Source organism: Manacus candei, unplaced genomic scaffold, assembly GCF_025592945.1.
Source record: "Manacus candei isolate 608988 ecotype Guabito, Panama unplaced genomic scaffold, ASM2559294v1 h1tg000011l, whole genome shotgun sequence".
In the NCBI taxonomy this organism is placed as follows: domain Eukaryota; kingdom Metazoa; phylum Chordata; class Aves; order Passeriformes; family Pipridae; genus Manacus; species Manacus candei.
The window spans coordinates 24,526,273-24,549,552 of NW_026138059.1; the positions used below are offsets into that span (position 1 = coordinate 24,526,273).

Sequence of the window (23,280 nt, forward strand, 5' to 3'; positions counted from 1 at the left end):
TTAAAAATCAGACAGAATCTTTCCTCCTCGGACTTCAACATTAAATTTCAAAAGATGTGCAAAAGATGGCAGCCTACGCAAAAATCTCAGCTGGAATGATAACATGAGCAAAATTTTTGAGTAAAAATATCAGAACTTATTTGGTAGACAAAGAGTTTATTTCAACATTTTCCTCTACTTCAGTTAGTACTTCTAACACTATTTATAATTGGAAAGATTAGATACAAAAAAATATGACAGTTTGGAAGAGCTGGAAAGATATATCAGACCTGTGTTTAGAAACAAGAATTAAGTTCCTAAGTAACTACCATAAAAGGATGCTGTGCATGCAGGTCTAGTTTCAATAAACAGGAAAGTCAGGATATTTCTCCTGAATCTTACACTTAAAAGTTGCATACACCTTTTCCAAGAGGTGGGAGAAGATGTTACCAGTACTGAAGAGCAGTTTGTTGCCCAAGCATTCAAAGTTTGTGAGGTTTATAGCTTCTACATCTCTGTGAAACTCTGAAAAGTATTTTTTTCCTTCCCGTCCCAAAACCCTGATTGGCATCAGACTGCATCTTTTAAAAAAATTTTTGCCTGACTGCTCAGTCACATCTTTTAAGGCAACCTAGCCCCTCTGTGGTGTCAGTTCTCTTAACTTGACACCAGGAAATAATTCAAGAAGGGAACAGAAAAAAAAAATTATCTGAAACAAACCAGATCCTTCACCATCCTTTTACAATCACACCCACTCATTAATCATTCTAGATATACAGAAATCAGCTTAAAGAGAGCACAAAACAGTGAAACATTGGTCACCCTTCAGTCAATTAACTCTTGATCTGTGTGCTCCCATAAGTTTTCTATAGGCAAGAGTCACTGAAACACTAGAAAAAGACATTTTATTTCAGACATACAAAAATCAGTGAAATCAGTGAAACAGTGACACAGTTTGATGTTTTTATGACAGGTGAATTACTCTAGAACTAATACATCTGTTCTAGAACAAGCAGCAGTCACAAGTATTGAGGCCATGTTGCTGAGAACACGGCTGCGTTGCGCGGGACACGTCTCCAGGATGAAGGACCACCGCCTCCCTAAGATCCTGCTTTATGGTGAACTTGCCACTGGCTGCTGCATGAGAGGAGCCCCAAAGAGAAGACACAAGGACTCCCTGAAACAACATCTCAGCCTTGGCCATATTGATCAACATAACTGGCCTACTCTGGCCTCCAATCGGGAGGTCTGGAGACACACCATCTATAACACTGCTGATGCTTTTGAGAAAGCACGCAGGATCACCCTTGAGGAGAAAAGACAACGCAGAAAGAATCGTGTCTTACAGAATATACCACCTAAGGAGTCTTTCTGTTGTGCCTTTTGCAACCAGATGTGCCTATCTCGTATTGGCCTTTTTAGCCACCAGCATGCTTGTAACAAACGTGGGTAGAGCCCTTCCCAAATCTTCGTTCGCAAAGCCCAGTCATGATGACATATACAGAATGAGAGCCATTCTTGGGATAAATAAACAACATTCTGGAATACATCAATAACAGGTTCATAAACAGTTCACTATATATGGACTGTATTAAGAGCACTGGGACTCAAAACCTCCAGGTTTTCAGCCACAAACTCGATTTTCAAGCTTATTCTTGTCCCTCTAAAGCTAATAAAATGAGCAATTTTTAGAAGTCATTTTTCAACTCTCAAATTATAAGCAGCAAATTCTTACACAAAAGAAGGTTTCTGCAAAAGCTGTAAACTATTCACAGAGACTCTAGATGCATATGAGATATAAAAAGTTCTCAGTGACCTTCTGACAAAGCTTTGTCTAGCACTCTACTATAAAGGGAAAAGTGCAATTTTCCTCTAACTGTACCTTCACATATATTTTCTGAGATCAAGTTATGGTTGAATTGTCATGTTATGGTATTTTCAATTTTCTTCATACATTTTTACAACACACTCACTTCAGCAGTATTTACCATTATCACTCCCACCAGTCAAGGCTGTCTGCATAAGGTGTTATTTGCCAAGAACCTGTTACTTGAAAGGAAGACCTCTTCTGTCTGCACAGCAGATTTGTAGGTGGAGAAAGGGAGCCTTGCAGAGAGAAAAGTGGGGGAAACGAACATAATCACATACTCATGATCCACAAATACCTAAGTAAGGACAGAGCAGAAAATGCACCAGGCATCCTTCTCTAAAGGGACTCAACCACATTCATAAGACACTTTTTTCATGTGTGATAAGAAGACATTGACAGCATGCAATTTCAACTAATTTGTTGTGAAAGGATTGTCATAAAGCTCCCCCAAGGGCTGAAACCCTAACTGTAGATGGACCTATACACAATTTGTGTTATCACACATAACACACACCTAAGTGCTTCTAACCCTGCTTAACTGCTGAAGGAGTGATACAAATCACTACAACACTTAAAGGCTACCCCCAAGAAGATCAGAGGAAAACAGATCTGAAGGGAGAAATGCCAAGAACTACACTATAAATAGCATGTCTGGATATTCCTAGCCATATTTTAACTTCACAACGCCTTTAAAGCTTCTGAATGTTCTTAAGCAACATAGTCTAACATACAAAGAATATAGAGAGTACAACTGTTAACAATTCATTGCCAAAAAAAAGGTATATGGACAGAGACTCCACATGACGTTCTTAGTTTGTTCCTATCCCCTATCTCAGTCGCCCTCCCAGAGACTTGAACAAGACAGATGCTTCTCCTTTCACAGACAACATGGAGCTGGGAAGAGCCATCACTGGCCACATGTTGGAAACAAAAATGGCCATGGTCAAAAGAGAAAAAGGTTCTGGACCAAATTAGGATATAATTTGGCAAAGGACATGTGCGCAAACACGATGAGGAAGGTTGCTTATTCGACTGCAATCCACCGGAAAGGATCTAATGGTCAACACAGATCAACAAATTGAACATGAAATCAGCATGTTGTTGATGCCACACAAGTGGCTACCTTTGTAGCAATACTCAGTCTAACTCTGACCACAGTTTTCTTACAGCAGGCTTCAGGATAGCTAACCCTAAACAGCTATCACTTCAAATGGGCAATTACCACTCAGCAGCCAGTAATGAACCATGGACATTTATCCTACTCAAATGTTTGTTTCCTTTACATTGTTAACATTTAGAGTAATACTGAATGTAAGATACAGTGATAGATTTATGTCAGTGATTTACTGGAGGAAAGAGAGTTTTGTTGCTCACTGAAGCAGTGTTCTTCACAGGACATAATTTCTAGTTTAAGGGGAAAAAAGCACTTCTATATCTGAGGAAGAGAAATAAACGTTAAGTTAATTATGAAGAATTCCAAAACTGTGCTCTGAATAAAGAAGGAATAAAATGAGTTTTGGAGTGAGACAATAAATTTCTTCTGACATCTCAAAAGTCTTGAAAAGAAAGATCACACATAAAAGCTACTACACTCCCCATAAGAAACATATTCAAGTGAATCCCCAGGAATCTGAACCTAAGGCTTACTTCAAAAAAAGGTGCCAGAATGTGAATTATTAAGCAATCCCAGTCCGACTCTCTCTAGCAGCAGCAGTTTGCCGAGGGAGACTTTCACAAATCCTGAGACTTCAACTGCTACCATGGAACCATGTATTTCTCTCAGAGTAAGAAGATTTATGCTTGTGTAAGTAGACTAAGTACAGATTTTGTTTCATTTCGTCACCTGTGTTTTACAAATATGTGATTATGTTATTATATTTAGATATGACAAACAATACTTTTACTTCTAGTTTACCTTAATCTGTCTTACCTATGGTCCAGCTAACCAGCACAGACTCTGCAGTGTCCTCACGTAAGGAAGGTGTTTTCTTTCCCTCTCATTACAGAGTTCAGATTCTGGCCTTGCAGGAATTGGACAGGACCCGAGTGTACCCAGGGACTCACAGCAACTGAAGAGGTTCTCTGATGTGCAATATGTTACCAGAGTGCATGCTTATGCCTTGTAGCTATTGGTGCCTGCTGGTGTCTAGGTCACAAGTAGACTTGCTGCTGACTGCTTCCTACACAGAAGGTGTCCTTGCTTACTTCCCACTCATGGGGAGCAGGCCATGGGCTCTGAAACCTTTGCATTATTTCAAAGGCAGGTGTACATAGAAGCAAGCAGGGTAATATTATAATTATTATTGAAATGTGGGCATCTAAAATATTTGGAACTTGCATGCTTGGTTCAGAATTCTTGAAATAATATTTGAGATCGAAATGCAAACACATTGCATTAAATATGTTGTACTGGTCTTGGTATTTTTCCTTCCACTGTGTTTACATTCATGTTCAATACAGAAAGACTTCATTCTTATTTCACAGATCCAAGTAGTAATTCCAGCCAACTGACATGAGTTAGTGGAAACAAACTGAAGTGCTAATGTCCTTTTTACTGTACTTTATTAAGAAATATAAAAATGGGAAAACAATACCAAACTAACAGTTCCTTTAGTTTCTGAACCTTAAAAAGAATCCTCTGTTCTTTCTCTTATATTGTTGCATTTGTCTAGGGACCGGACAGGGAAAAATGTCAATTACTGTCAGATAAGAATTAAAACCTCAGTTGTGCCTTATGCTCAGTGCAAAATCCCAAAGATAAATACAAAATAATCTTCAGAAAAAAGTGATTTGTAACAAGTCTGTCTGGGGAAAGAACTGAATATAATTTCACAGTAAAATTCTGCTGCTGAGAACTCCATTCAAGAAAAGGAATTGTGAATGCTAGGTAAATGACTGAGTAGATACGACTTTTATCTCAATAACATGTCACAGTAATTGATCGTGTGTTAAGGTAATTCAATCTTCTCAGTGATATAGAACTGAAACTTGAAAAGCAAAACTGTAAGTTACACTTCTGTAAGACTTAAGAGTGGTACGTGAAAAATCTTTCATCTTAAAGCAGGTTGCAATATCTCCCATTCTCAGAAGGAGCACTTTAAGTGATAACGCTTTATGATGTATTTTGGATCATTAAATAACATTTGGATCACAGAGGTTTTCCAATGCCAGCTTCTGAGGCTATTACATTAATAAAGCTATTTTTTCTTACATGAATAACATTAACAATGTAGAGTGACCTTTTTGCTAAATATTAGAATTTTGTATTCTTTCCCTATGTCAGTTTATTTCAGCTATTTAGCATTGGATCTGTTTGAAAAACAAAAAGGATACACTTAGCAACACCCAGGATAAACACATTACGATGAATCATACATGCTTGCAAGGTGTATGTTTCTCCTACAAAAATATTAAAATCATACACAGCTTTGCTAGTTTGTGTGAGACAACATTTTCCCTGTACTTCTGTGAGGTCTTGGGCTATGAATTAGCTGTGTCTTGACTGAGTCTGGAGGGACTGTCTTCTAAATTCTAAATACATTCATACCTATTTAAATTGTTCATCTAGTTTCCAAAAGGTTAAAGAAATGACAATACCAAACCACTATTTAAGTGTGACTTATACAAAATCAATACTTTTTTCTCTATCACTGCAAAAACAAATGCAGAAAACTATGCTAAAATCATACTCCATCACCTGCAAACATTGGAGCCACTGCTTAATCAATATTCTCTTATCTTTGCTTTCCAACAGATAAAGGTTTTAACATGTTAGGCAGTGTATGTTTTTCATAATGTTGAATTCAAAGCTTGCTGAAATCCAATGTTTCCTTTATGAGGGCTCTGGTAGACTTGAATACATCCAAGTAAAACATTTATATGATATTGTACTCAACTACCTTCCTCACCTCTTCTCTTTCCCCTTCTCTTAGGGCCCTGCTTCTTTTTGAAATAATGTCACCACTAGGCTGAAAGCAAATTAAATTTAAACACTAATATCTAAGTTATCTACAAGTGTCCTTAGAAAAATCATAACTCTTTGGTCTATATTTTAATATCAGAGTGGAAAAATTTAACAACCAGATTCTCTCTGGCCCTAACAGAAACCAAATACTACTTCTCTGGCATTTTGCTTAAAAGAATATTTTAAAAAATGAACATCAAAAAAATACTAATGCAAAGCAAATCAAATATCAGAACCTGACTTCAGAAAAGGCTGTACTTACTCCTTATTTCTGCATTTAATGCATGGCTGGTAAAGGACTTTGACAGCATTCCAGGTCCCCACTGGTCCAGAGCTAGGCATGAAAATATCTCCAAACAGTGTAAGAACACTGAGAGAGGAGGAACTTCCTAAAGACTCCACCAGCAATGTGTCAGAATTTAAAAGCCATATCTATAAATGAAGAAATAATTTATTTTACTGTAGATTATATCAATTTCAACTTGTTACTTTACTCTGACTCTAAATCAACTGATACTAAAGCTACATTCTTACAAAGTTTCCAGCAATGTTTTAACAGACATAAATTGACATTTCATTATTCACCACAGCCTGCACAGCGTCTAGTGGAGAAAAAAGGATTAATACAATGAACTGATGCCTGATTTATCACAGTCACTCTTAAGATCATTTCTGTGAAGCTGTCTCTTTTATTGAGTGTAGCACACTTCCTTTGATAGTAACAAAACAGTCCCAAGTCATCTCCTTCAGTAGCAGATGGATTATTTCTCCAATTTCTTTTGGGTTTTTTTGGAGGTAGTCAAGCATATGGTGTTGAGCAACTGAGGGCTAAAGACAGGGAACTGAAAGACTGCTCACCAAAAGTGCCAAAAATTGAGGATTTTTAAAAGTGGTAGTCATGACTAGATGGAGCTAAGACAAGCAAGGAAGAAGACACCAACTAACATGGTCTAAAAGGAACACTGAGATTTACAAACAGCTGTAACAAACTCTTACTTGGAAAATAAATCTTTATCAAATTTCATAATGGGACTGGCATTCTTCAGCACTATTTGCTCCCAGCAATTCAGGGGATATTTACTGGAGCGAGTTTTGAGAAATCTGAACTTTTTGCATCACATTAAGGATCTTATTTGATCTTTGTGTGATTGGGCATCAGTGTTCCGACTTGGAACCAGGGTTTTCATACTAAAAACACTGTACAAAAAGTCAGGCTTTTCCTTTATTCACAGCCTGCAGCAGTGAAGTGATACGAGTTAACAATGGAAATCAATTTTTGCAAGTGCAGAGCCTGTATGAAATGTTTATATATGAAATATTTATCATAGAAAACAGGATTTATGCAGTGCTGCTCACCAGAGAGCAATCTTCTGCTTCTCATGATCTAATCAGCTTCAAGTAAAACAAGTTACATGATGTTAGGTAGCAGACACATGATATCCCCTGGTGGAGGGAAAAAGCCACCATTAACAGGACACATAGTATATGTTGTAATTGAATGTGACAGTCACAATTTATCAGAGCCCAAGGCTCAGAACATTACAGTGGAAGCTTCATAAAGAAGGAATGAGATATATTGATAAAGATAGCTTGGGAGGGATGGGAGGAGGAGAATCACTTTAGCATATGCACATAAATGATGACAAGCAACTGCACTTGGCTTAGCAAGTGGTTGTTCATCAGTTTTGCTCTGGTAACTCAATCTACACATTTATAGCCTTAAGTGCAAAATACACCTCATTAGCTGGGACCATTACACAAGGTGCTTTAAGCCAGGTGCTGAGGAGGTGTTGGAGACAATGGTGAAAAAAGAGAAGTGCCCTTTACACACAGGTCACTCTGAATAATTTTAGTTTTAACGAAACAGAATTTCTTCCTTTTGAAATTACTATCAATTCCCTGTGAAGGAGCTTCCTGGGATGCTTTTCAGAAGGGGAATATACTTCAAACTAGTCTAGGGAACAATGCAGCCAATAGATGTCTACTCCTTTCAGAATCCTTCTGCAATTTGCCTTACAGAAAGCAACTAAAGCATTTCATTTGCAACATGGTTCCATCTGACAAGCATTTCTTTCCACCACAAGTGTTGTATATGGCATCTGACAATTACGTTTTACCACTTGTTCAGAATATGTCATTGTCTCAACAGCAATGTAACAGGTCTGTATTAATAATTTAGCACACAGTACAGAGAAAGAAAATGGGGGCGGAAGGACTCCTGGTCATGAGAAAATCAACTTCTGAACTGCATTTACTTCTTTTGGCAGTATTTTCATTCTTTTCCTCATGCATGAATTAATTTTGATCTTGCTTTCGGTCTGAACGACCAACCACTCACTCAGACCCAGTGCAGTTTATGTTATTTCTGGCTAAGACAGTTTCATATTTTGATCTGTGCTTTCAACTACGTTACTCACAACGTGCTATCTTTCCTTCCTTTCTACCACTTTGTACAGCAGAGCTTGCACAACCAGCTTCCCTTCATACTAACTCCAGTAAGTAAAGAACCTTTACAGAAAGATAAATATATAAAGTTTAGAATTCATTAATAGTGCGATTGATGACTTTTTCTGAAATGACAGCATAAGAAGAAAGTCTCTGGGTTTTTGTTGGGTCTTTTTTTTCATTGTTTTCCTTCACTTTTAAATCACTTTGTCAATAGACCTCAAAGATGTTCTTAGGAGAAAAGCTACAACAATTCTATAATTGTTATACTTCACAAGACTCAATCCAGGTAGTGAAATACTACAATCTTGTGAACAATTAGGCTTCAATTCAAACTTAATATGGGTTAAAAAAAAGCTTTTATTTTTCCTTGCTAGTTCTTTCTTAGTTATTGCAGGCATTACTATTACTTTTATCATCACACAGGTCACTAATGCAAACATCTTTCATTACAGCTACTTTGTCCTCACATTCAGACTGTGCAGGTAAAGATGTGGTTTGCACATATTTCACAAAGAATAAAGGTCGTTAAGAGAACTGGGTGGCTAAGTCTCAACCAGGTTCTCATTAACGCACTTCTTGATCACTGCAACCTCCACCCCTTCTCCAATCTTAACAAATGCAAACTTGTTTTGCACATGCTCTTCAAGACATAGCCTCTTGAAGGTCTCTCCCATTTTGTTACACATTAAATTTCTTGGGATACCTTCCCAGTCACTCCTGAAATACAAGCTGCCTTACTTTCAAGGCACTTTACACTCCGAAAAAGGTCTTTCATTCAGTACTGAAAGACTGGAGATAGTATTTAAACTCTACCACACACTTCTTGATTTTCATAGATGTATCTTTTTGGGTTTTATCAGGTTGATCCCATCCATTATATGAATTCTCTGTATCTATCCAGAAAACTACTTATTTACCTCTTTCAAAGCTATACTTTTTAATAGTACAGAAAAAACAGACATCTATTAAGATGCTGCTATCCTGATCAATAATGTACCATTTTGCTCATGTTCTATCTCACTGCCCATTTGCTGTCCTCCTCTTATTCTTAGCTTGTAAGTCATGCAAGGTAGGGAACACTTCAACAGTTTAGCAGAGAGAGGAGGCAAGTGATTCACCTTTTACAGAAGGTAGAGAGGGCAGACATATAGTTAGGATAAATAAGGAAATCTGTATGCACCACTTTTTTTTTTTCCTGAGACAAAGAGACTTTTATTTATTGACATCCTTTAAAAATACCCCCAACATAAGTAGTATATACCTTGAACAACAGAATAAGTATAACTTAAACAACAGAAACTCATATTATGATATCTGCAAATAGCATAACTGGTAATGTTAAGTGATACATACAGAGGAAACACGGATAACGAGTGTATATAATATCTGTGGTTTAAAAAAAATTTAAACATACTCGTGAGAAACCTTAACCCTAATTATCACATACACACCCTAAGCTGTGTGCATTCATGTATGTAAGCGCAAACACTGTCAACTACAATCTTTGGCTCATTATCAAAACAAACAGGTGGGACAGCTGTTTCACAATGCATCAGTGATGAGACTCCTTGTGTAACTTGGCTGGCTACTCACAGCCTCAAGCACCTACATTTTTTACTGTTTAGCTGTTGACAATCATTAATATAAACAGTGTTTAAATTATACTTGTGTCCACAAGGCCTCTGAGCCCTAAGACTTAACCCACAACTCCAGAATACCTGTTGATGTGTATACAGTTGCCAGAACCTAAGTCCAGACATGAGTAAGGGCTTTCTGATGTTAAACACAAAGAACACCCCCCAAAAACTAGTAACTAACTAATAAAAAGGAAGAGATGCCAATCAGAAGCCAGCCCTATCTCATTCAGCCTGCTCCTCTAATCAGCACATCAGCAAAAATGCAACTCAGAGCTAAGAGTAATGGCAATCTACTAAACAAAGTGATTTTTCTGTTAGCAAATAACCAGTTTGTTCTATGTAAGCTACTAGACTTAAGCAGCAGAATTTTAGGTAACTTGGAAACACGTAAGCTACAAAGGAAAAATCACAACTTCTAACGACTCCTCAATTAGGTAACACATAGTGACAATTACAGGTCCACTCATGAAACCTTAATTTTGCCATCACAGAAGAGGTATTTCTCAGTGCCAAATGTTATCTTGGCACTAAAATTTACTTAAAAGCAAGAGATATACACTTTCTTCAGCACCTGGGTGTTCAGAAATAACAGAACTTGGACAATGCATATATAAAACAATTTATGTAATTAGATTGTATGCCTCAAGAAAGTGCATCTGTAAGTTTATCCAGGGCAGGAATCTATAATCATGTATTTCTTTATCTTTGCGTCTATGATTTTTTTGTATAAACTGCAAAAATACAAATGCTATACCTACATTTAGTTCAGGAATAAAAGAAAACATCCTTAGTTACAACAAGTGTATAGTATTAAAATAATTCCTATCCATCTTAAAAGTTTGAGGAATCTAGCTGTCACTATTTAAATATCAAGCTTAACCAAGTTTAGCAGCATTGGAACATTAAGTATAACAGGCAATTTTAGTTTTGTTTGCAATTCACTTTCCAATGCAATGTACTGACTGCATTAGTAGTCTCTGCTGGCTTAAGACAATACATGGGAAAGATGCTATGCAACTTGATTCACTTCTTGTTATTAAAGATAAGAAGCACTGGAGCAAGAAGATGAGATATATATTAAAAAGTTAAAACTTAAAATTTCCATGTTTTCTGAATACAAACCAGTGCTACTTCTGGTGTGTCTGTAGTACTTTCATTAATGTAACAACAAGAGAAAATTTCTACATGTACATCTACTTACATTAAAGAACTTGGAGATTTCTTACTTGAACAGAACTCTTCAGAACTACTTCAAGAATTTGAATTTGTTAATTTTCTTTAAAGATACAATAACTAACAGCATAAATAATAAATTTTAGGAGCTGGGATACATAGGTTAAACTTTTTCAGTAAGATGAAGATTTAAAAACTTACCAGAATATAGGTTTTTCCATTATCCCCTTTTACAGTGAATCTAAATGTGCTTTTAGCAGAGGATAATTCCAAAAGACACTGAGCAACCGTGCTCTGCACAAATTGAGACCTGTTTAAGAATGAACCACATATTATATGTTTTCATAACACTTAAATGGGCAAAGTCATTCATATCAATGCACAACAAATACATCAGTATCTCCATACTGGCAATTTCACTATATCCTACAATTTTCTATTTCCTGCAACAGGAATTTTTTAACAGACCAGCATTCTAAATTGCTCCACATCCTTTATTTGGGCTGATACCAAAAGTCAAATGCTGAATAAAAGCTTTCCCTTTACACATGTGATCTTTACACAAATTTAAAAACGATGCACATATTTCAAATACAATTTACAAAAAGAGAGAACTGTGACTAATGGTAGTACATGATACAAGATAGATAGATCAGATTCTGTTTCATCTTAGTCTTAATTTAAAACTGAATTGCTTGAAATTTCAAAAATCTCAGTTCCAATTAAATATTTCAAGCTTTACTTAATTTAACTTTACATGATGTAACCTTCCATTTCCATAATTAGTCATCAGACGTCATGTAAGCTTAAATAGTTCAAAAAATAAGTATTTCATTTTGGTTTATCATCTGAATAGTGAGAGACGGTGACAAATTATACACAATCTCTCTCCTGTGTCACACACAAAGACGAGCAAACAGAACTGTATATAGATGAATTCAAACTACATTACCTTTACAATGCTTAATTCTGGGACGATTACGTAAAATTGCACTGTTAATTATATGTAATTATTCAAGAAACTATAACATTAGAGCATTTCTAGCATCCTTTCTAAAACATACACATGAGCAAATTACCTGATTTTTTTTTGTTACCTTGGTATTGGGCTGAAACTTCCCTCAGATGGTTGAATAATCACCTCGGTGACATAATATTTAATGGTATCTGAAACGACAAAAACATTTTTGAAGTATAATAGAATAACCAACTTGTTAAGATTAGACTATAAGACAGCCTATCGCTAAACTAATTAAACATTTGTTCAGTACTCCATTAAGAAGTGCAGCAGACGGTCAAATTCTGCTTTGGTTTGTAGGAGGTGAAGCAACCATAACAAAAAACCTACATTGCCTGAAGAAAACTGTTCTGAGCTAATTACATGATCAGCAATTTATCATTCATATTGATCTTTGTTAACGCTGGGAACAATCACCTTGAAACAAAGCAAGAGCTCAAGCCAAACCTGAAAGATGAATTGAAAGGACTTCCTTAAAGCACTGAGATCAGCATAGCTTACATAAGTATTTTAGTACCCTCTGCTGCTCAGTAATGCTGCAGTGAATCACAAGAGACAGTTTTAATAACAGCAGACACAGGGGAATAATTTTCTTCTTTGCTTAAAGAACAGAATGGAACTTCTTTCCAAAAATCACACTTACTCAACCTAGCACTGCATCCATTCTGAGTTTCAACGTTCACCAAAAGCTTCACTAAGACAGCCTTTAACACTGAATGTAAGTGTTTGAGGACATAATTTAATCCCCATCAATAAAGTCAGGTCAAAGACGATCATATTGAAGATCTGGGTCTACACTGCAAACATAGCCTATGAGAGGGCCAGCAAAACAGGTTAAATATAGAGAGTAATAAATACATTCTACTAAGCCTTAGCATGTGAACAGCTGGAAGATTCATCGGTTCCATAAATTTTAAGGGTGAAAAGGATCATCTCATCTGATCTCTGTCCACACATACCATTAAAACTAGATGAAAGTAAGCATTTCAGGAAAACACTTAATGTGTTTTAAAGATTCCAAAGGCTTGGTAATCCAATCCCTTCTCTAGATAAGTACTAGATAACTTTTTAAATTATCTTCACTGTTAGGAAATTATATTTTACCTCTAAGTTTAACTTAGTCTTCTCCACGCTGTACTAGTCCGAGGAGACAGGAGGAAAATAAAGTTCAGTCCCTTTAGTTCCTCACCCATTACCCTGACTAAGGAATTAGTGCTACTGCTACAAAGGTATTGAGAATTCAGGAGATGTTTGCTAGGAGAGAGACAGAAGGTGTGATTTCCCAAGAAAAAAATCATACAAGTGTCTGTGGGTAGAGTTAGGGAGAAATTCAAATCCAAATGTGGCCTCCACAGGTACACCACTCTAATCCTGCTTTATCGTCAAGGCACCGATATCTGCTCAGGAGGAAGTACCAAACCGTGACAGTCAAGTTTGCCCTCTAGTCCCCTTTTCACAGAGATGGTTCTGCCTAGACTTATACCATATATTGCTGGTTAGTTTGTCTGTGCTTTGAACTCTACCTAAATTTCCTACAGTACTGAAGAAGCGTGGTCAAAACAATGGATATGCTATCTAACTTCAGCTATGTGCAGAGTCCACGTCAAATCCATGCACAGTGTTTGCCTTTACCTATTCCCACCGATTATATCAATCATATCAATTACTGGGTGCTACAACCATCTGAAGGCTTAGATTAAGGCATCTATTACTCATGACTCTATTATTCATGCTCTTTTCCAAGCACTCCTTTCCCAAAGTCACATCCTCCTTTGGAGGTTTTCAAACATTTTACCTTAAATTTGGTTTTATTAAAGCCTGTGTTGTTCAGATCCCTGTACAGGACAATCAGAACGTTCTGTACAGAAGACCTTCTGTCTTGCATCACCTCGTGACTTACTTCTAAAACAGGCTTTGCATTTTCTGAGAAGTTTTTACATTCACCAGATCTCTGAACTGAAAGAGGCTCACACTGACAGATACAGTGGAGTAGAGGGAAAATGAAAGAATGAACCCTGCTACTAACAGTCTTATCATTGCTTCTCTCCTGTTAATAGCTGAATTTTAAATACGACCAGATCTTTAGACTACTTCTGGTAGACCCTGCTGATTCAGTATAATTACACTTTTAAACCATCATCTCATCATCAAACGAGGATGAGACATAACCTGCTTCTTTGACAAGGCTTTCTTCCCACAAAATCAGGCTGTTAGCAACCATATCTTCAGCTTCTAGTTCTGTGTTGATCAAGTTCTGAATTAGCCTCTCAATTATTCTGTAGAACTGACAGGAAAATAAACAACCTGTAATTTCTCAAGGTTCCTTTTTTACCGAGCTTCCTAATAAACTGGAATCATGCATTGAGTCTTCCAAAGCTTTGAAATTAGCCAAATATGCCACAGAAACAAGGATGAGGAAAATCCCTGCTGAAAGTCACTTTCAAGGTCTAACAGTGGAATAAACAACCTCATCTGTTTCAGAAGGAAATGGGATGAATACACAGGAATCAGCCTTGCAGCTACTGATAAAACTACCTTCCTTCAGAGTTTTTAACCTCCAGTGCTCAATGGTTGATGCAGTCAAGTCTAGTTTTGTTTGCACACTCATACCTGACGATATTGTTTCTCCCAGCATTTTCTTGCAGCGCTTACAAATTACTCTGGTATTTTCCTTCGATTTCTGTAGGACAAAGAAATATCATTTAAATGTCTCTCTGATATTCTGAAAAAGGAATGCATAATTGTAATATAATCTACAGAGTAGACAGTAAACTTCATACTTCTTTCTCTTTATGTTTACATGCACACAGATTTGCCTTCACTACTTCAGCTCTCTATAGCTGGACTTGCTTGCAAGTTTCATACTAGTTTTAAAATCTGGCAATATATCTTGACCTCACAGCAAAATAATGCACATGAAATGAAGTACTCCATAATATGTACATAAAATAGTATGATGCAAAGTGAATACCATTACTCGGTAAAAAGTTCTAGCCACTATGGACAGTTTTATATGAGTCAAATACCAGTTCAACATTCAGCAGATAGTACAAAATGTCCACAGACTGTTTTGAATTACTAGAAAAGAGCTGAAGAACACAATATAGCATGATATTCCAGAAAGATGCAGTCTATTCTGTTCTTGAACAACCTTTCTCCCTCAATTCAAGCAGAAACAGAAAAGGTATTGACATATGTGGGAAGAAAATACATGTAATAGAAGGAAGCACAGAAGACAGAAAACTGAGGGCTATCACTGAGATACATAAAATCACTAATGTTTAGGAAAAGCTGAATAGAAAGAAAAAAACATTTGCTCTCATAGCTCGTGCCATAAAATTTTAGAATCACAGCATCAACTAGGTTAGAAAAGACCTCTGAGATCATCGAGTTCTGTTTGCATCAAAGAAAAGGAAAGCATTTGCCACACAATGCATAATATAGTTTGGTACTCACTATAGGAAAGTATTTTTCATAGTGAAAGTATACACAAGTTCAGAAAGTCTTCAAAAATTCAGAGGAAATGTTCATCAAGGTCTTATTAAAAATAAAAAATGTGGATAACAGGATTTAGTTCAAGGAGTCTCTACAATCTCCAAAACATAACTCAATACTTGCCTTACTCTTATGTATCCATTACTGCCCTTTGAAAAAGATCTCCTTTCAGCATGAAATCTGCCCTATAACACTCTTGCTAATTACAGTGTTAATATTTAAATTCAGTATCAAACAAGTAAACACAACTCCTGCTTTAATCCAGAGTCCAAAACTGGTTCTGTGTGGGTTTATTAACCTGGATGTAGCAGGCTACAGCTCTGGTCTGAAAGCAGTACATATATATAATGTCTGTAATGGTCACAAATGACTAATCAAACTAAATGGCCCAGGGAGAGCCCAAGAGCTGACTACGTTGGAACTACAGCCCCCTTGTTATGGAGATCAGAAGAAATATCTGGTTCATATATATATGCAGTTACCCCCTTTCCCAATTCCCACCTTGCTACTCCTCTCCAACATACACAGTAAAATCACCTGCTTGAAGTGAAAAACAAGGATAAGTAGACAAGGTTTTGTGAATACCAGTATTTGAGACAGGTACAAATACTGCACAGTACAAGTATAGAATATATACAGTACTTCCTTGAAAGCTACAACTTGAGTATTTTTTTCTGACTACAGTTACAGATGCTGGCTGAGAATTGTGCAGTACGGTACTAAAAAAACACCACTACCTCATTGGATCATGCTTCAATGGAAAAAGCAACAGTTCTAGCTTGACTAATTAAATCAATATATCTATTTGACAACTTGCAGCTGCTGGCAATCTGCAGGTGGAGGTGGATCACAAGCCTAATATTTTCTGTTTCTATTCCTAAGGATCCCTGATACGGTGTCAGGGAAAAAGAGTTTCCCCAGGAGATACTATTAGGATGCTGCAATACCATGTGACATTTAAAAACTATGTTACACTGGAAGACTAATAGATGTGAAAAATATGTTTGCAGTGGACGGATGCTGTCTTGGTCCCACTGGAGTCTGGAAAACATTGTTTAAGCATCTCTGGTACATTCCTGCTACTATTTTGGTCATAGGCGAACACTTCCGAAAGAACTGCAATGCAATTAGAAAAGAACTTTCATACTGGGGCAGGCTGCAACAAAATTATCTGAAATGAGAACATTTATGCCAATAGCAATCCGTCTTGCTTGTAACTTTCTATTACTTATATTATGGAAGAATTTTCTCCTTCAGCATGAGGGTTTTTTCCTTATTAGTCCAGTTTCTGCTGGATCTTAGAGTTTTGCTCATTTGCTTGGCAACTGAGTGATGCTGGAAATAAGCAAACACAGAAATGAGAATTCACTGCTAGTACGAAAGATGTAGAAAGAGGGATTTGACACAAACAAGCAACACATTCTCAATTATTTATTTTTTAGCTTTATAAAGACTTGGGAAAATCGGAATGTGTTATGGTTTCAGATGTGGCTGTCTTACATTCCTAGGACACAGAGAGGACATTGAGTTTCTTTGACTGTTCTGTCTAGAGAAGAGGACCTGACATCCCACGTTATAGCTCTTTCTGAGGCATTTAAGGAAGCAAACATGAAAATTCATTACACTCAACTACTATAGTATGCCTCTGACATAAAACAGCCTTCTCCCTCATTTAGAAGTCCTTCTGTTATCCTGGTGTGACTCACATCTCGGTAACATCTTTTCTGTAACATCTTGTTCTGCATCCTTTTATTATGTGTTTGTCTCAAAACCAATCCTTTGCTGCCAGACATTCTCTTTGACTGATGAAGAAGTGGGCAATATGAACTCCACACACCCTGCCTCTTCCCATATTTGTTCCCGTTCTTCTAAGATCTCTTTTAAGACTGATGAAATGTGAGAATTCATTTTGGGGACCTCTGGCAGAAAGCATTGTCCTCTTTGAAATTCATAATCTTCTACTCCACCTCCTTCTTAAGGAAACTTAGAAGAAATAACTCCAATTGTCACAGAGTTAATCCAAATTAATCTGCTTCTCCCATGCTGATATCCTTTCAGGGTACCAGTCCTTATTTTCCCCTCCCCATATTCTGCTTTTCAAAGAACAATGGAACAAGAAACGAAGGGGACCACAGCAGTAAGAGCTGGAGATATGGACTATAGGACAAAACTGTTCCCCAGGCATTGCACCAGCAACCACTGAATTGTGAGAATTTTACTGGGGATAATACAAATCACTAATAAGCAGCAGCAGCAGCAGATGGAAATCAGGGTCTCTGGTGTTAGTTCTCAACAGATTAAAAGTTTCACGCTGGGAATCTGGATATAGAAAGTCATCAGTTGTTACAGACACAAACTGCCAAGGTTGCAGTGGTTCCCATAATTGTAGAAGGATTTCAATAGTTAGGTTTAACACTTGGTATTGTGAGAAAATACGGCATCTTCAGGCCCAACCATTGTCAGCATAAATGCAGACAAGCTTTATGGAAATGTAGGCTTTGATGAACTAAATTCCTGGATGTTCTTCTGGCAGAAGAAAAGATTACTGCTTGAAATTTTATACACGTGCTATACCTCCAGGACGAGTAAAGCACTGAATTTTCTTTCTTCATGGGTTTTATCCCGCCATTGAAACATCAGCATCCCTAAAAATGTTTTTTCCCTGGAAACAACAAATTTGGACATTTCTGAGCTAAATGATAGCCTTCTTCCTAGAGACTCAGCTAATGAATATATCCCATCCTGGAACACCTCAGAAACATCTACACAAAGAGCTATAATGTGACATGGCAGGCCCCCTCTCTGGACAGAACAGTCAAACAAACTCAATTTCCTTCTAAGAAGACAGCCACATCTGAACCCATAACACATTTCTAAGTCTTTCTAAAGCAAAAAAAAAAAAAAGAAAAAAAATTCCCACCTTCCTGTGATCATATTTATGGTTATGTATCCAGTCATAGTTTGAGAAGAAAATAATTGTTTCTCCAGTTTCCTCCTCATTCTTTGCTCCACTATCCTTTGATAAACACCTAACCCATTACAGTTATTATCTTACTAAATTTCAATGCCCTTGTGCCCTTCACTTGGGATATTTTTTGGGGAAAACTTTTGGGTTTAGAACTGCATAAATGTAAACCTTCTAATTCAGTTTATAGGACAAAGGTCTTCTTGCATATCTAGGTCAATATCAAGACTGTGCTGTGAGATTAAAAAACGTAAAACATAGCATAGAATATTTTCTGGCTTCTGTACAACTGGATGTCAAGAATTCTCAATGACCTTCAAAACAGCTTTGTAATACATACAAGTTAAACAAGCCAGGAAATAAAAAAATGTACTTTATAATTAAAAAAGTCTAAATGCATTCACCTGAGAATTATATTAAGAAAATACTTTACCAAGTTGAAGCCACTCTGCAAAGCATGGTGCCCAGTCTCTGAGCAGCACATGAGAGATTCAGGCACATGTGATTCATTTCCTGAATTCAACATAAAAAAAGTGTCTCCAAGAAAACAGTCATCATGCTGAGGGTGCAAAGTGCTTCTGGCAAAGGGGTTAGGGTGACAACACCACTCTTCAACTAAATCATTCCAGTTTTCACTCGGTAGAGGAAGAACTCTAAGAAATTTCCTAAGAGGGAACAAGAAACAAACATTTCAATATATTATAGTTCTTTTCTAAGATACTAAAAGAGAGCTTAGACTCCTGACAAAGAGGGGGAGGAAGGAGAAGTATGGCATTTTCTCAAAAGAAATACTTGACTCTCTTTTCTGTCAAAGGCACTTTCTTTGGGTGAATTCTGAGAAAGCCATGGTTGAGTGTTTCCTGCCAAGTTTGTGATAAAACATTTCCCAAGGGTGAATCTGAAGTGATTATAAGGCAGAATTTGGTATAGTCTTATCTTATCTTATTCATTTCAATGAATCATATGTCAAAAATAAAACAGTTCCACCCAATCATGCAAAATACAGCAATGGGCATTTTGCAATTACACTTATTATTACTTGCACCAAATGTTGATATAAAACCAACAGAAACAGACTCATGCCACAGCAAGATTCAGCATGTACTTTGAAGCCCTTCAGAGTCAGATACCAGACTTTGAAAAAGGTAAATCCTGACAAAAATACCACAGTACATCTTCGTTAAAAAAACAGAAACAAACAAAACAACAAACAAAGGATAATGCAATCTTAATTCAGATTCCAGTACTCAGATCCAACTTTCAGAAGTCACATTAAAAAAAACACAAATCCCTTTCTCCTGGGTAGCTGTAGGACCAAGGATGCTGCTTCAGGACATACCAGACTTTGCCTCTGTTATCAGTTGCACTGGGTTTGCATTTTCTGCTCTCTGCCTAGTTTCCTTAAACGCTTTCCTTTTTTCCCCTAGTTATTCTGCTGTCACCTGAAACTTTTACACAGAGTTTCTTGATTCTACTTCTTACTTTAAACTTGCAAATACGACTTTGCTTATGGTACTACTCTGCAAATAAAAACACAGCTGCTAAGCCAATAGCTGGACATCCTCCCTTTCTTGCAGTTCCCAAACTAATCTTTTCTGAGGATGTCAATTCTTCCCATTGTAGTTTCTTGTCCCTTTTGAATTGTTCAATAAGTAAAATCTTTTATCAAAAAATCCTTTCTTCTAGATCGACAATACATTTTAAACTGTGCTTGCCCTACCTGCAGGTGAAAGTTGGAATAACTCGTCCTCTGATCCAGTTTTACCATGCCTAAGATAACCTCTCAGCACTACCCATCTCCATCTTCATTTTCTGTGTTCTTATGTATTGCCTGAGATACAACCCAATACTGCCAAGGTGAGACTTTAATTCTGGTACTAGCCTAATGACTCATTCTTCACCAGCCTTCACAATTAGTTCCAATGCCTGGACTCACACTGTAAATAAAAAACTACGAATTGCTCTTCACACTAAAGAACAAATAGCTGGTATTGCTCAGCAACGTTTTTACAAAAGTTACAGGAGAAAAAAAAGCCAGCGACTACCTTAAGCTGCATACTGAAGCTGTCTCTATTCATTACATCACCCTTTCTTTACTCTCACAGTCTAAAGCATCAGGATCTTCACTTCTTTTCCAACAAAAGCAGTTGCTCCAATCAGTAGGAATTTCCTAAACAGACTCTTAATTTTGAGCTATACCAAAAATACAGCATTTCCACTATATTTTAGGCTTTCACCACTCATAGGCAGGAAGCCATATCCTGCATCATCAGAACTGGAAAAATGTAACACTAACGAAAATGTAGTTTGCTGGAAAAACAAACAAACAAAAACAACTTGAGGTTCACTGGGTGCTGACTAAGTTGAGGCTGCTAAACACAGTGACAAAACCTAGCAGACAGGGGGACTTATGTCCCCAAACTTGCTCCTAATAACAACTGAGATTCTACTTAAAAATAGTCACCTAGGCTGCCTTCATGGTCAGAGCAACAAACAATTTTTAGGTTGGGACCTTTCCCCTGTCCAGCTGAGGAGGGGAGTAACGGAGTAGCTTTGGTGGGTACCTGGCATCCACCCACCACAAACCTTTAAGAATTTCTTCATGACAGAAATAAAGCCTTAAAGAATTATTTTATATATGAGCTATACTTAGCCCACCTGGAAGGAGAGAAAGAAAAATGAAAGCATCTCAAACTCTTTGCAGTTCTTACATCGTGGAAGAAAACAAAAATCTAATCACTTCCTCTAATATGGATAATGTGAGAGTAATGGAGAAGAATCAGAGAACATCCCCCTAACCTCTGAAGAACAATCAGATTCAAAGAAGGAAACAGACTGAACCAGAGGATTTCAGAAAATGCATAGTCAATTTTTTTGCACCAAGGAAGGTTTACTTACATTTAAACCATTCCTAATATATTTCTCTAATCCAGCCTTTAAAATGATGGCTGCTTACACAGTCTTTAACAGTAAAACATAAGCATTAGAATAGATTTGTGGCAGGTTTGGATTTTTTTTCATTTTTAACCTGAGTTGTTCTTGCTTCAGCTGAAGACTACTGGCACCTCCTTTGCATTAACTTCTTCGATATTGGAAGAGTCTTATGTCTTCTCCACAACTTTATATAAACTAAATCCCATTTATTTCAATTTATTCTCAAAGATATCATCTTCTAGATCTCAGGTTTTTCTTATTACAGATCCTTTTCTAGGAATTTACATTTTAATAAGTTCTCCTTCACACAGTTATGTAATTTCAATCCCTCCACCTGTGTTGCCACTGTCATACTTAACTCTCCCCAAAGAAATGAACACATGAATTTAGTAGCTGAAACTTCTGACTATGCTACTCTCTTCCTTTTGGAAATGCTGGGACAGAAGGTGTTGGATACACTGGCAGTTCCACTCTTCTACTCTTGTCTTAGTCTTTTTTATTGGCAACATTCAAGGGGCTCAGAGGTTCCCTGCAAGAAGAAATGCCAAGTAAAGAGCCATGAACACGCATTTTTTTTTCCTTTCTCAAAAATTCTGCTTGCATTATATTATAGGATTCAGAACCAAAAGATTTAAACTCCATGCATATGAATTTGATGTGCTGAAATTCAAAAAACACCCACTGAGATATGAAAATATAAAAGTGCAGTATGTTTTGAAAGCAAACACTACTGACTAGAAATTAGAAGTTTCACTACTCTGCAAATGTATCAAAATAAGAGTTATTACTAGATTTTCTGATGAGAAAGAGAATTTCTGATTTCAGAAGAGAAAGCCAAAAAAATCCTCATTCAGTTACATTCAGGCTAGCCATAAGTCTACACCTATGTCAAGAAAGTAACAAAGTATTAGAAGTCACACAGATCACAAAAGGCTATAAGCACATCTGTAACAATTCTTATATATATATATATACACAACTGAAGCTGTCAAAATTGTTCATCAAAAGAGCCAGATAATGCAGCTTTTTTACTGAAATTCTCATTCACTCTGCAGACTTCGTAAAGAACAGAGACGAGGCCAAGTCACACCTCTAAGACAGAGCTCCTGTATTCTCTAAATTCAGCACCCCAGAACTATGTGGAGGTAGGATTTGTTTAACAGATAGAGGGCAGCTGTGGTCAACATCCCCATTCTGAGCAGCCACTCTATAATTACAGCACAATGACTGAAGAAAATTTACAAGATACTGCAAAGAACAGAAGAGGACTCCTGAAGTGCAGAGGAAGAAAGAAATCAAGAGTTAAATGAATGGTTAAAAACTGCTTCAGGTAATTTTGCTTTTTGTCATTCATAGTGCTTCAAATGTGTTCTTGTCTATCAATTTCAAAACAAATAACTTTTAGCATCCTCTAAGTAGACAAAACAACATGAATACGAATCACTATGGCACTTATGGCTATAAATACAAGACACTGCAGTACTCACCGGTCTTTTACTATGATGTCACCACAGGACTGACAGTAAAAGACGTACTTCTTGTGGGGTTTCAGGCTTTCCCTCAAAGTAAAAGCCAGATCTATTAATAAAAGCAAACATATTAATCTTCAAAAAACTGTGTAAAATTTTCAGTCACTTGTACAGAAAAATCCTGCCAAATACCTCAAACCAAGAAAGAGAAATCTAACAAACAATGCAAGATGCTGACATTTGAAACACAACCTTCATTTATTTACCTGTAGAAACAAGTATCTAGACTGAGGAAAAACTTGCCATCTCCACCTCATGCTTCATATTG

At 36.9% G+C, this 23,280-nt stretch overlaps 1 protein-coding gene across 7 annotated transcripts in view; it reads right to left on the reverse strand.

Moving 5' to 3' along the window:
- UBE3D (ubiquitin protein ligase E3D) overlaps window positions 1-23,280 on the reverse strand; it is a 135,643-nt gene that overhangs the window by 107,962 nt on the left and 4,401 nt on the right. For 5 of the 7 annotated variants that reach the window (XR_007902834.1, XM_051777962.1, XM_051777963.1 and 2 more), the window contains exons 3-8: window positions 22,971-23,061; window positions 18,983-19,214; window positions 14,700-14,769; window positions 12,169-12,238; window positions 11,273-11,381; window positions 6,076-6,245 (exon numbers count right to left, since the gene is read on the reverse strand). Coding sequence is in view for 6 of the 7 variants with exons in the window: in XM_051777962.1 (XP_051633922.1) it covers window positions 6,076-6,245; window positions 11,273-11,381; window positions 12,169-12,238; window positions 14,700-14,769; window positions 18,983-19,214; window positions 22,971-23,061 (742 nt within the window). In the remaining variant the exon portion in view is untranslated. Of the gene's footprint in view, window positions 1-6,075; window positions 6,246-6,694; window positions 7,257-11,272; window positions 11,382-12,168; window positions 12,239-14,699; window positions 14,770-18,982; window positions 19,215-22,970; window positions 23,062-23,280 lie in introns of those variants that run through there. The other 2 variants (XM_051777964.1, XM_051777965.1) reach the window with 2 other exon arrangements.